The following is a 14,110-nucleotide window of genomic DNA, read 5'->3' as shown; positions in this document are numbered from 1 at the left end:
GAACTAAAAAGCAAAAAATAACTGCATTCTATTTCCTACCCAAACGTATAAATCAAATTTATTTTACAATTCCAATACAAAAATCAACTAAACATCCAGTTATAAAATGAACACTGATTTTTAATTACTATACGATGAATTATTTTAATACCTAACTAATACGATCTCTTAATTTTTAATAACCTTTTGAAGTCGGGCCCTCCTATAAACTACTACCAAACGTAATTGAGTAGATTTAGTTTTAAAGACTAATTTCATGTTTAGATAAATTAGTGTTTAATTCAGGATTCGGTGGGTTGTCAGTTACGTTAGGTAGTAATTATAGGAGGCCCCGACTTCAAAAGGTTATTAAAAAGTAAGAGATCGTATATAATTTGTTAGGTATTTAAAATAATTCATCGTATTTAAATTTAAATCCGTGTTTATTTTATAATTTGGTGTTTAGTTTAGTTGATTTTTGTACTGGAATTGTAAAATAAATTTCATTTCTAGGTTTGGGTAGGAAATAGTATGTAAGTGTAATCGGTTATTTTTTGCTTTTTAGTTCCGAGGTGTTTTTTGAAGGCGGTTTTTTTTTTTTTTTTTTTTTTTTTTTGTTTTTTTAAATATTTAAAAGTAATTTATATCCTTTTGGCAGAACATTCAAACATACATAACATGCACAAATAATCGAAACATAAAAAAGCGAAACAAATAAATATTACTGTGCAACAAAATAACAGTAATGAACACACAACTTTGATTATGCACAAATTAGTTACAGAACTCACCTGGAACTCATTTTAGTACAAAAAGTTCCTGCAGTTGAAACTCTTTCAACATGATGACATAACCACTCTCTTAACAAGTTACACACTAAAACACGAAAATGCAATTCCTCACATCATCTAGTAATGAAAATATTATTTTGTAATCTTTCCTCTACTTTTATTCATTGATATTCCATCAGTTCGTGCTATTCAAGTCAAATTTTAACGTCAATAAATTGATAGTACTGTCCAATCGAAAAAGAAATCTGCCATTATTTCAAATGCACATTAAAAATAATGATAGGTATCTAATAAGTTGAATTGAAACACTTTAATTAAAAGATATTTATTATTTTCATCTAACCGGTACTTTTCCGAAAATATCGGCATTTTACCTCAGCAAATACCGGTACTCGGTATACCGGTATTGCAAACACTAGATACGACTAAACAGTAAATTTTTAACATCAAATAAAAAAAAACATGCGTACTTCTCTATCTTCGGCACAAATTTTGCACAGCATAAAAATCTCGCTTGAGTTGCTATGAGTATCGATGCTGCACTTTTCACACACCGCCTGTAAAAGTGCAAATAATGTCACAATCATGGCTTTTTTTTTTTTTTTTTTTTTTTTTTTCATTCCAAAGAAGAAAAAAAAAATACACAGTTTACAAAATCTGAATGAATTATTTCCAAATAAAACTAGTATGTTGTGGCCATCACGAAACTTTCTTCTATATTTTTCCTTTTTCTGATCCCTCCCCATGCTTGACGAGGAAGCAATATTCCTGACAAAAACAAAATTACACATGCAAAAACTTGACGACCATCCCAATGTCGGAATTATTGTAAAAGCAAAGCAAAGAGCGAAATTGAAAGTTATTTTAAAAGCCTTGCTTGAATTAATTACAAATATTTTATTTATTAACAAACATAAGATGGCAACAGTTAAAAATTTTAAATCATTGAGATAATATTTCCAATCATTTCCGTACAATTAAAATCACGAGAAATACGCAGACGACAATCTATTACGATTCATCTTTCTTATTGTTGAATTAATAAAGCTATTTTTATTCGCAAAAAAAAATAAATAAATAAATAAATAAAAAATTAATTTGAATTTTTGGCATCTTGAATTCAAATTATGTTTTTCGCAATCACGAGCGTGTGTGTTTGTGTAGGCGCATGTGTGTGGGTGCGTAAGTGTATGGTATGCATGTGTGTGAGTGAGTGTTGTGTACGTGCGTGTGCGTGTAGGTGTTCGTGTGTGTGTGTCTGTGTAGGCGTTCGTGTGTGTGTCTGTGTAGGCGTTCGTGTGTGTGTGTAGGCGTTCGTGTGTGTGTGTAGGCGTTCGTGTGTGTGTGTGTGTAGGCGTTCGTGTGTGTGTGTGTGTGTAGGCGTTCGTGTGCGTGTGTGTAGGCGTTCGTGTGTGTGGGACATGGACGCCACCGCCCAGCAAATGTGGATTTCGGGGGACAGTGCTCAGGACCAGCCGCGCCGCCGCCGGTGGACGGTGGTGCTGCAGGCCTGGTCCAAGCTGAAAAAGGAACCACAACGCCAAAGACAGTGAAATGAAAGCAATAAGCAATCGTGATTACTCTAAAAAAAAAAATCAACACCTCTTGGAGCGATTGGCGTCAAAATTGAACCAAAGCCTGTTTACGTATGGATTCACATATATTCCAAATTTCAACCAGAACGTAGCATTACTTCTTGAGATAGGGCACTCACAATGGAAAAAAAAGAACGGGCGATTGCGCTACCCCCTTTTTACTTTCTTCTATATCTATATATATAACTAGTATGTTGTGGCCATCACGAAACTTTCTTCTATATTTTTCCTTTTTCTGATCCCTCCCCATGCTTGACGAGGAAGCAATATTCCTGACAAAAACAAAATTACACATGCAAAAACTTGACGACCATCCCAATGTCGGAATTATTGTAAAAGCAAAGCAAAGAGCGAAAATTGAAAGTTATTTTAAAAGCCTTGCTTGAATTAATTACAAATATTTTATTTATTAACAAACATAAGATGGCAACAGTTAAAAATTTTAAATCATTGAGATAATATTTCCAATCATTTCCGTACAATTAAAATCACGAGAAATACGCAGACGACAATCTATTACGATTCATCTTTCTTATTGTTGAATTAATAAAGCTATTTTTATTCGCAAAAAAAAATAAATAAATAAATAAATAAAAAATTAATTTGAATTTTTGGCATCTTGAATTCAAATTATGTTTTTCGCAATCACGAGCGTGTGTGTTTGTGTAGGCGCATGTGTGTGGGTGCGTAAGTGTATGGTATGCATGTGTGTGAGTGAGTGTTGTGTACGTGCGTGTGCGTGTAGGTGTTCGTGTGTGTGTGTCTGTGTAGGCGTTCGTGTGTGTGTCTGTGTAGGCGTTCGTGTGTGTGTGTAGGCGTTCGTGTGTGTGTGTAGGCGTTCGTGTGTGTGTGTGTGTAGGCGTTCGTGTGTGTGTGTGTGTGTAGGCGTTCGTGTGCGTGTGTGTAGGCGTTCGTGTGTGTGGGACATGGACGCCACCGCCCAGCAAATGTGGATTTCGGGGGACAGTGCTCAGGACCAGCCGCGCCGCCGCCGGTGGACGGTGGTGCTGCAGGCCTGGTCCAAGCTGAAAAAGGAACCACAACGCCAAAGACAGTGAAATGAAAGCAATAAGCAATCGTGATTACTCTAAAAAAAAAAATCAACACCTCTTGGAGCGATTGGCGTCAAAATTGAACCAAAGCCTGTTTACGTATGGATTCACATATATTCCAAATTTCAACCAGAACGTAGCATTACTTCTTGAGATAGGGCACTCACAATGGAAAAAAAAGAACGGGCGATTGCGCTACCCCCTTTTTACTTTCTTCTATATCTATATATATAACTAGTATGTTGTGGCCATCACGAAACTTTCTTCTATATTTTTCCTTTTTCTGATCCCTCCCCATGCTTGACGAGGAAGAAATATTCCTAACAAAAACAAAATTACACACGCAAAAACTAGACGACCATCCCAATGTCTGAATTATTGTAAAAACAAAACAAAGAGCGAAAATTGAAAGTTACTTTAAAAGCCTTACTTGAATTAATTACAAATATTTTATTTATTAACAAACATTAGTGGCAACAGTTAAAAATTTTAAATTATTGAGATAATATTTCCGATCATTTCCATACAATTAAAATCACGAGAAATACGCAGACGACAATCTATTACGATTTATCTTTCTTATTGTTGCATTAATAAAACTATTTTTATTCGCAAAAAAAAAAAAAAAAAAAAAAAATCAACACCTCTTGGAGCGATTGGAGTCAAAATTGAACCAAAGCCTGTTTACGTATGGATTCACATATATTCCAAATTTCAACCAGAACGTAGCATTACTTCTTGAGATAGGGCACTCACAATGGAAAAAAAGAACGGGCGATTACGCTACCCCCTTTTTAGCTGTTGACACCAAAATAAAATCAGCTCTTATACCCACTAAGGGCTACTTGTCAAAAAATTTTTGTTTGATTCCGTTCGTTATTTCTTGAGATATAGCAGTCACAATTCACGACAAAAAACGTTCTATAACTCAACCCCCGTTTGAGCTATTGACACCAAAATTGAATCAGCACCTGCTCCAGTTAGGGGCAACATATGGACCAAATTTTGTTTGATTCCGCCAGTTACTTCCTGAGGAATAGCAATCACGCATAACTCAAAAAACGTCCCATTGCTCCACCCCCCTTGGAGGAATTCGCGCCAAAAACTAATGGGCACAAGTTCACATAGGGGCACATATGTGTACCAAATTTCGTTCGATTTCATGCGGTAGTTTTTGCTGTAGAGCGGCCACAAAAAACTGGTCACACACAGACGTGACACACATACATACACACACACACACATACATACACACACACAGACAGACAGACATTTTCCAAAAATAGTCGAAATGGACTCAGCACACCTCAAAACGTTCGAATCCGTCAAAATTCGAAATTCGAAAATTTGCACGAATCCAATACTTTCTTCTATATATTAGATATAGAAGAAAGTAAAAATGGACTTTGGTAAATTTGTTCCCTAAGATCTCAGAAACTACCCGGCAGATTTGGCTGAAACTTTCACCGTTTGTTCTTTTTGGTACTGGGGAGGTTTGTAGACCAGTTCGATAAAAATCCGATTGATAGTTCCTTTTTTATTCCAATTTGTCCAAATTTTCGCATAAATGCCCCAATATGACGGTTAAAAAATACGTGCACATATTAAAATTATGTGTCCATCGAAAGCGCTTATTTTTCTGCTGAAGATGGCATCTGCTAGAAAGTTCTAAGTTGTATGAAAAACGAGTTATGGGCTTTTTTTGTTCCATGTTCGAAGGCTTTCCTCAACCCGATTCATTATTTAGTGTATCATCTCAACTCCCAGTTCATAGTTAGAATTGTTGAATGTTTTTGTGTTTCGTCTGACTGTTTGAGGCTTTTCTCAAGTCAAATCTTAAAGTAACGTTTTTCCAACAAGATTGGCTAATAATAACTAGATTTGGCTGATTATTTTCCATTTGAACGAAACTTTAGTGTAATTAATGGGGTTTTTTTAATTATTATTTGTGCTGATTGGACACGTAATTATTATACAATCTAACAGCAGAAACCTCGCCAAAATTTATGCAGAAAGATTTCAGTAGCGGATGCATTTGGCAGTTTTTTCAACTGTGACGGTTTTTGAAGCCAAAGACTACGGAATAATGTTTGTCAGCTTTCACCATGTAAACAAAATATCGCCAATCAAAGAATCTTTAAAAACTTTTTTTACTGTAAAATAATCCCATCACCAAATTTTACTACTTATTTTGGAAACATTTCAAATGAAATTGTTTAGCGCCATTATATGGTGACCAAAAGTATCTCAGCATCTGGCGACAATATCTCTTTAACAAAAATTAGTAACATACCTTTTTACAAAGTAAGAGGATGGGGAGCATTATCCAAGGCATCCCAAAACGATTCCCGCAAATTCGGTAACATTTTAAATCGCACCAAGAACCCACAATAATTGAAATTTTCCAAAATAACTAAAGCAAGTATAGGGATTGCGGGCGCGCGGCTACATTTTTTTAAAGCAATTTGTACATGAATAGACATACAGAGAAGGTAAGACTCCATGTAAAAAAAAAGTATTAATTGGTAAATCTTGTTAAACATGTGAAGTTTAATTTCATATTTCGGAAATTCTTCAAATTTGTATATGCTTAAATTTTGTGTTTTCGTTTCTAAATAAATACTATTTTACTCTTTTTTACTTACTGCTATTTTAGTTTTATGTGTAAGGAATAATCTAGATTTTAAATCACGTCAAAAAGGTGTGTTTTTAAATTCTTTCACTTAAAACAGAAAACAAATGCAAGTAACGATTGTTTCTCATAATTATTACTAACCCAGGCAACGCCGGGTATTTTCGCTAGTCTAATATATAGAAGAAAGTATTGGATTCGTGCAAATTTTCAAATTTCGAATTTTGACGGATTCGAACGTTTTGAGGTGTGCTGAGTCCATTTCGACTATTTTTGGAAAATGTCTGTCCGTCTGTGTGTATGTGTGTGTGTCACGTCTGTGTGTGACCAGTTTTTTGTGGCCGCTCTACAGCAAAAACTACCGCATGAAATCGAACGAAATTTGGTACACATATGTGCCCCTATGTGAACTTGTGCCCATTAGTTTTTGGCGCGAAGTCCTCCAAGGGGGGTGGAGCAATGGGACGTTTTTTGAGTTACGCGTGCTTGCTATTCCCCAGGAAGTAACTGGCGGAATCAAACAAAATTTGGTCCATATGTTGCCATCAACAGGAACAGGTGCTGATTCAATTTTGGTGTCAATAATTCAAACGGGGGTTGAGCTATAGAACGTTTTTTGTCATCAATTGTGACTGCTGTATCTCAAGAAACAATAAACGGAATGAAAGAAAAATTTATCGGCAAGTAGCCCTTAGTGGGTATAAGAGCTGATTTTATTTTCGTGTCAACAGCTAGAAAGGGAGTAGCGCAATCGCCCGTTCTTTTTTACTTTCTTCTATATCTAATATATAGAAGAAAGTATTGGATTCGTGCAAATTTTCGAATTTCGACGGATTCGAACGTTTTGAGGTGTGCTGAGTCCATTTCGACTATTTTTGGAAAATGTCTGTCTGTCTGTGTGTATGTGTGTATGTGTGTGTGTATGTGTGTCACGTCTGTGTGTGACCAGTTTTTTGTGGCCGCTCTACAGCAAAAACTACCGCATGAAATCGAACGAAACTTAGTACACATATGTGCCCCTATGTGAACTTGTGCCCATTGGTTTTTGGCGCGAATTCCTCCAAGGGGGGTGGAGCAATGGGACGTTTTTTGAGTTACGCGTGATTGCTATTCCTCAGGAAGTAACTGGCGGAATCAAACAAAATTTGGTCTACATGTTGCCATCAACAGGAACAGGTGCTGATTCAATTTTGGTGTCAATAACTCAAACGGGGGTTGAGCTATAGAACGTTTTTTGTCGTCAATTGTGACTGCTGTATCTCAAGAAATAATGAACGGAATGAAAGAATCGGCAAGTAGCCCTTAGTAGGTATAAGAGCTGATTTTGTTTTGGTGTCAACAGCTAAAAAGGGGGTAGCACAATCGCCCGTTCTTTTTTTCCATTGTGAGTGCCCTATCTCAAGAAGTAATGCTACGTTCTGGTTGAAATTTGGAATATATGTGAATCCATATGTAAACATGCTTTGGTTCAATTTTGGCGCCAATCGCGCCAAGAGGTGCTGATTTATTTTTATTATCATTATTTTTTAGCGAATAAAAATAGTTTTATTAATGCAACAATAAGAAAGATAAATCGCAATAGATTGTCGTCTGCGTATTTCTCGTGATTTTAATTGTATGGAAATTCGGAACTCCAGCGCTCGAATACGCTACCTTGCGGTGATTTATAAAACTGCCGATGAAACTAAAACATTGCCACGTTGCGTTCCGCGTATGTCTGCTGACGTAAACACAGGTAGTTTGTTCTGAGTATTTATTAACGCAATCGATGTGTCTTAGTTTGCTTTCAGCTACGTAAATTAATTCGTCCCTTAGTAGTATTCTCGAGCTTCTCAAAATAATGTTAGTTTTCATTATTTCCTTCTCAAATATGAGTTGTTGAGAAATGGTGAAAGTGAAAATTCTATTCTAAATTGGATAACGTTATACAAGGTAAAATTTTTTATTGTTTTGTATGAATTTGTAAGAATATGGGTTTTTTTTTTAAATCTTAAATTAATTAAACTAACCATATTTTACAGCAGCATTTAGTTGGAATGGAGAGTATGCAAAATATTTTCTTGAATATATTATCGTAGAACAAAATGAAAAATGTTTAAGCGAGAAAGAATTTACTTTATTCCTTTTATTCTCAGCTCATGAAAGGTTTTGCCAAATTTGTTTAGGGTTACAGTTTTAGTATTGTGCGAGCAAAGTAGCCTTGGCGAGATTCCGCATGTTGCGGTTAAACCATTTTTAATTTTTATCATGAGTGGAATAAAATGGTAGAAACATTACAGAATTCTATAAATAAAAAGAAATTATGGTAGATCAAACTGAAAAGAAAACTACCACCGTGAGAATTTTGTTGATGATTTGCATAGCATGACATAATTAAATCATAACTCAGGAATTAGAACCATCGAAACAAAAATTTTAAATTAACCGATTCGGGAATTGAGAGAAATAACTCGGCTACAAATGCAAAACAATAAGCGCTAGCCAAGCAAGGCAAAGAAGTATCATCTTCTTTTGACAATAATTCGTAATGTCATATAATTAATTTTTCTAGCATTAATTGTTATTCTTGTCAGGCCACAATTATTATTTAGTTTTATCAAGAATTGATAAATATCGAATTCAACATCGTGGAAATAGCTGCTTAGAACTACGAACTACGTTCTTTGCACTAATCTTTGACATTTAGTAATGCTTCTTGAATTCTCATTTCTTTCTACGTGGGCCAGAATATCCACAAGACTTTGAAAATTAATTTAAAAAGAATAAAGCGAAAAAATCATGCATACGAACTAAATGTACTAGGCTTATTAGCATTTTCTTCGTTACCACGTGCGTTTGTTTTAGTTTTTTCGTCCGCCATTAGACAGTGACTTCAGTGCCCCCTATAGTTCGTTGGAGTTGCGAGATCGGAAATATTATTTCAATGATTTAAAATTTGTAACTGTTGCCAGCTTATGTTTGTTAACAAATAAAATATTTGTAATTAATTAAAGCAAGGCTTTTAAAATAACTTTCAATTTTCGCTCTTTGCTTTGCTTTTGCAATAATTCAGACATTGGGATGGTGGTCAAGTTTTTGCATGTGTAATTTCGTTTTTGTTGGGAATATTGCTTCCTCGTCAATCATGGGGGGGATCAGAAAAAAAAAGAAAAATATAGAAGAAAGTTTCGTGATAGCCATAACATACTAGTTTTCCATTGTGAGTGCCCTATTTCAAGAAGTAATACTACGTTCTGGTTGAAATTTGGAATATAAGTTAATCCATATGTAAACAGACTTTGGTTCAATTTTGACGCCAATCGCTCCAAGAGGTGTTGATTTTTTTTTTTTTTTTTTTTTTTTTTTTTTGCGAATAAAAATAGCTTTATTACTGCAACAATAAGAAAGATAAATCGTAATAGATTGTCGTCTGCGTATTTCTCGTGATTTTAATTGTATGGAAATGATCGGAAATATTATCTCAATGATTTAAAATGTTTAACTGTTGCCATCTTATGTTTGTTAACAAATAAAATATTTGTAATTAATTCAAGCAAGGATTTTAAAATAACTTTCAATTTTCGCTCTTTGCTTTGCTTTTGCAATAATTAAGACATTGGGATGGTCGTCTAGTTTTTACATGTGTAATTTTGTTTTTGTTGGGAATATTGCTTCCTCGTCAGGCATGGGAAGGGATCAGAAAAAAAAAAAATAAAAATATAGAAGAAAGTTTCGTGATGGCCACAACATACTAGTTAGCTGTTGACATCATAGACTAATAATAAGAGTAGACCGAGCTTTCTCATTCTTGCTGATGAAGAAAATTGGTTCATAGATGTATCATGTGACTAGTGGAAGGGCTTGGCGAAGACTTTGGCAGCATGGTTGCTAGATGGCAGCATTATCTATAGTTTGGCACTCGACATGTATTTTAAGACAATGTGTTTTCATTAAAAAAAACTTCCAGGTGCAGAGATTGAACTGTTTTTTTTTAGTTATGCATTATTTTGACATTAGTAATAGTTTTTGATCAGTTTTCGGTAACTTTTATTTCATTTGGAGCTGTCAGCGTTGGCGTGAACGAAATGGCGTAAACGTTTTAACGTTTTGCGTTAACGCAAAAATGTACTAATCGGTATCTTAAATTGAAACTGTAGGTAAAAATCTTACCGTTTGCTGATTCTTCTTGGTCGCTTGTATCTTTTATTGCTTATAGAGTTATTGAAATTGACTAAAGAAAATGCACAATACTATCTAAACGAAAAACTCACTATATTAACAAAATATTTACAACTTAGAATAACAAATTTACAAATCGGACTCCATAAAAGATCATTCTTCCGTGTTCCATAAATTCTATTTATTTTATTTCGCGTTGGCGTTGATCGTCTGCTACGATTAACGCCCGCTGTTGCTAGGATATCCACCAGTCACATGGTTTGGTTTATGAGCAGCAAAAGGGTTGCCATAGCTCGGTCTACCCTTATTATTAGTCTATGGTTGACATCAAAATAAAATCAGCTCTTATATCCACTAAGGGCTACTTGTCAAAAAATTTTTGTTTGATTCCGTTCGTTATTTCTTGAGATACAGCAGTCACAATTGACGACAAAAAACGTTCTATAGCTCTACCCCCGTTTGAGTTATTGACACCAAAATTGAATCAGCACCTGTTCCTGTTAATGGCAACGTATGGACCAAATTTTGTTTGATTCCGCCAGTTACTTTCTGAGGAATAGCAAGCACGCGTAACTCAAAAAACGTCCCATTGCTCCACCCCCCTTGGAGGAATTCGCGCCAAAAAGCAATGGGCACAAGTTCAGATAGGGGCACATATGTGTACCAAATTTCGTTCGATTTCATGCGGTAGTTTTTGCTGTGAGCGGCCACAAAAAACTGGTCACACACAGACGTGACACACATACACACACACATACACACACACACACACACAGACAGACAGACATTTTCCAAAAATAGTCGAAATGGACTCAGCACACCTCAAAACGTTCGAATCCGTCAAAATTCGAAATTCGAAAATTTGCACGAATCCAATACTTCCTTCTATATATTAGATATAGAAGAAAGTAAAAAGAACCGACTTCAAAAAACAAAGAGGAACAAAAAAGTAAAAAATAATTGGTCATACTTCTATATGATTTCCTACCCAAACGTATAAATCAAATTTATTTTACAATTCCAGTACAAAAATCAACTAAACTAAACACTCAATTATAAAATGAGCACTGATTTTAATTACTAAATGATAAATTATTTTAATACCTAACTAATTATATACGATCTCTCTTAATTTTTAATAACCATTTGAAGTCGGGGCCTTTTATAAACTATTCCCTAACGTAACTGAGTAGGTTTAGTTTTAAAGACTTTCGTGTTTTGTTAAATTAGTGTTTAACTCAGGTTTTGGTGGGTTGTCAGTTACGTATTCACTTCCGCTTTGGCCACTAACGAGCAGCTCCGATGGAAAAACCACGAAATAAAAACGACGTTTTTAATTAATATGTCTACTAATTAAAGTCTTACAATTATCCCACCTAGCTAAACATGTAGCCTGGAAAATTACGAATTTATCGATACCCGGTTTGATGTTCAGTTTTTTGTCGTTCAGCAGGAGTAGCGATGATACAGAAAGATAAGTTACTTAGCTACAACTTTTAATAGTATTAAATATAACAGTATTTTAAATTTTAAATTTTGCTAAGACACCCAACCTTACTATTAAAGGATTAAGATTTTCAGAAAATGTTCGCTGGAAATCGTGTTGTGTATGTGAGACACAAAATGGAGCATACTTTCGTACAATCATAACACCGAATGAAACTTGCTCGAAACCGTCCAACAGATGCTGCACACATAGCACAAGTTTTTCTGCCGTCACCCAAAGTGTTCTGGGTCATGTTGTTCAACCTGCATACCATTTTCCTAAACACAATGCATTAAAAAATGAATTTTTGAAAGGGAAATTATACGCACTTCAGATTAAATATCAAGATGATTATCAAAAACAGCAATTTAAATAGACGCGGGTCTATATAAAATATTGGTGGAGTTCATTCCTTTAACACGTTGGTACTAATAGAAAATATAGGTTCCGATAGGAATAATCACCACCTCCTACATGTTATATAGGAGGTGGTGGTACACTGGGAACAGGGGCAGATTCAAGGGGAGGGCAAAGGGTTAGCTGACCCCCCTGTGGCATGAATTTTATTATGATTATTGCTTAACTTCAATTTTCTGATCTGAAAAAATAGTACATGAAATCAATGATAACATTTTTTTGCTTGGTTCTATATGCAAGGTATTTCTCTTCAGCATGTCATATTTCAAAGGATTGACCGAGTTCAGTTACTGGGTTATGGCTCTTTTGAAATTTCTGTTCATTTTCAAAAGAAAAATAGGGGATATTTCAATAATTGGAAATCTGGCGCGGTAGCCTCATTTTTGGTGTTAATAATTTTATTTTGGTAACCCTGCTGATTTATAGTAACCCTATGTGAATAGATGTTTCCAAACTCTTTGTTTTGATTTTCAATGAAAAACACCTCTCGCGCGGTCACTGGAGCCAAAAATTGATGACATTGAAGAAAGATCACCAGATTCCCAATTATCGAAATATCCCCGAAAAATACATTCAAAGTTTACCACAACCTGTCCAGCTTGTTAACCGACTTCAAAAAAGGAGGTTATGATTTCGTATTGCGGCTTTTTATGTGTGTTTTTGAATTATTCCAACACTACTGGACCGATTTGAAATTCTTTTTTTTTTTTTTTTTTTTTTTTGTTTGGAAGGGTATACTTCCCAGATGATCTGGATCTGATAAGGGGTCTCGGAGAATCCAAGAAACTTTAAATTTCATGCGTCATGGTCACGTGGTGTTGCTCTAATCGGTGTATTTTCACACCTAAGGTTTTGGCTTTCTCTTGAACAATATTTAATTCTCTCGGCATATGGATGATTAATTTTCTCAATGCTGCGCCGCATGGTAATTTTTTATTATAGGTGTTACTAATGTATTTATTACTGCGTAGCAAAGCAGTAAATAAATATATTTTGCTACTTTAATAGTTGAATCAATTACTTTAATATTTTATTTACTAATAAATAACTTTATTTAGGCACTAAAATATAAAGTTCTTTATTTAATATTCCAATTTTTGAATATATTAAGTGTTCAATTCAGGGGGAATTGAATATAGAACACCCCTCCCCCACGATTTAATTTATATTCTTTAATAATATAGATTATAACTGTGTATGATTTCTGAAGTTTGACCAATATTCTGGATTTACTATTTCACGATGCCGCCAGTCCAATTTGAAATTAGGGTTATATTAATTAGCAGGCTTCAAAAAAAAGGGGGTAGGTTCTGACTCGTCGGATTTGTTTTTCCTTTGTACAATGTTCTATAAATACTCGAAGACACCTGTAGCCAGGAGCGTGCACAGAGAGGGGGGAGGGACACCTGTTGGCCTGGGCCTGAGCCTGGAGGGGGCCCAATATTTTTGTAACTAACGGTGAAATATAGGGGTAAACAATACGAAGAGGGGCCCGGAAAAGTCATTTGTGATGGGCTCCAAAATTTCTGTGCACGCCCCTGCCTGTATCGATAAGGAAAAGTCTTTTTTTGTTTAAAACAGCATAGTTCCTCGGCGGTCTAATGTTAATCAAGTTCAGGTTTGATAAAATTGAGGGAACTCTTCAAATATCATACTCACATTTAAATCGATTTGTACTTTATTAACTTTGTATATCGTCTCACTAAGTGAACAGGTTTTTATGCTTTTTTTTGTTTAGTGGTGGTTTTGTTTAGGGGTGGTCTAACTTAGGGGTTCCAAATCTTTGATTTACTCTATTTGTTCTTCAGGGAAAAGTTAAGGGAAAAGCAATAAATTTCATGCAATTTCCCACACAAACGATTAAATATAAAACCCATTGATAAACAAAGGCCATAAAACAAAGGTTTATACTTTCTTTATCTATAGTTAAAGAAAGTACTAAAAATATATATTATGAAGAGTAATGATAATTGATAATGAAAATTTGGAATTAAGAATTC

The 14,110-nt window shown here is 34.9% G+C and overlaps 1 protein-coding gene across 2 annotated transcripts in view; it reads right to left on the bottom strand.

Annotated features, from left to right (window-relative positions):
• Window positions 1-14,110, bottom strand: part of LOC129220147 (rabphilin-1-like) — a 105,795-nt gene that overhangs the window by 69,633 nt on the left and 22,052 nt on the right. For both annotated transcript variants that reach the window (XM_054854499.1, XM_054854498.1), the window contains exons 4-5: window positions 11,842-11,971; window positions 1,241-1,327 (exon numbers count right to left, since the gene is read on the bottom strand). In XM_054854499.1, coding sequence (XP_054710474.1) covers window positions 1,241-1,327; window positions 11,842-11,971 — 217 coding nt within the window. The remainder of the gene's footprint in view (window positions 1-1,240; window positions 1,328-11,841; window positions 11,972-14,110) is intronic.

This window comes from Uloborus diversus, chromosome 4 (assembly GCF_026930045.1).
Source record: "Uloborus diversus isolate 005 chromosome 4, Udiv.v.3.1, whole genome shotgun sequence".
Lineage (NCBI taxonomy): Eukaryota > Metazoa > Arthropoda > Arachnida > Araneae > Uloboridae > Uloborus > Uloborus diversus.
Note: the sequence above shows the minus strand (reverse complement) of the source record. Positions and strands in the feature narration are given on the sequence as shown.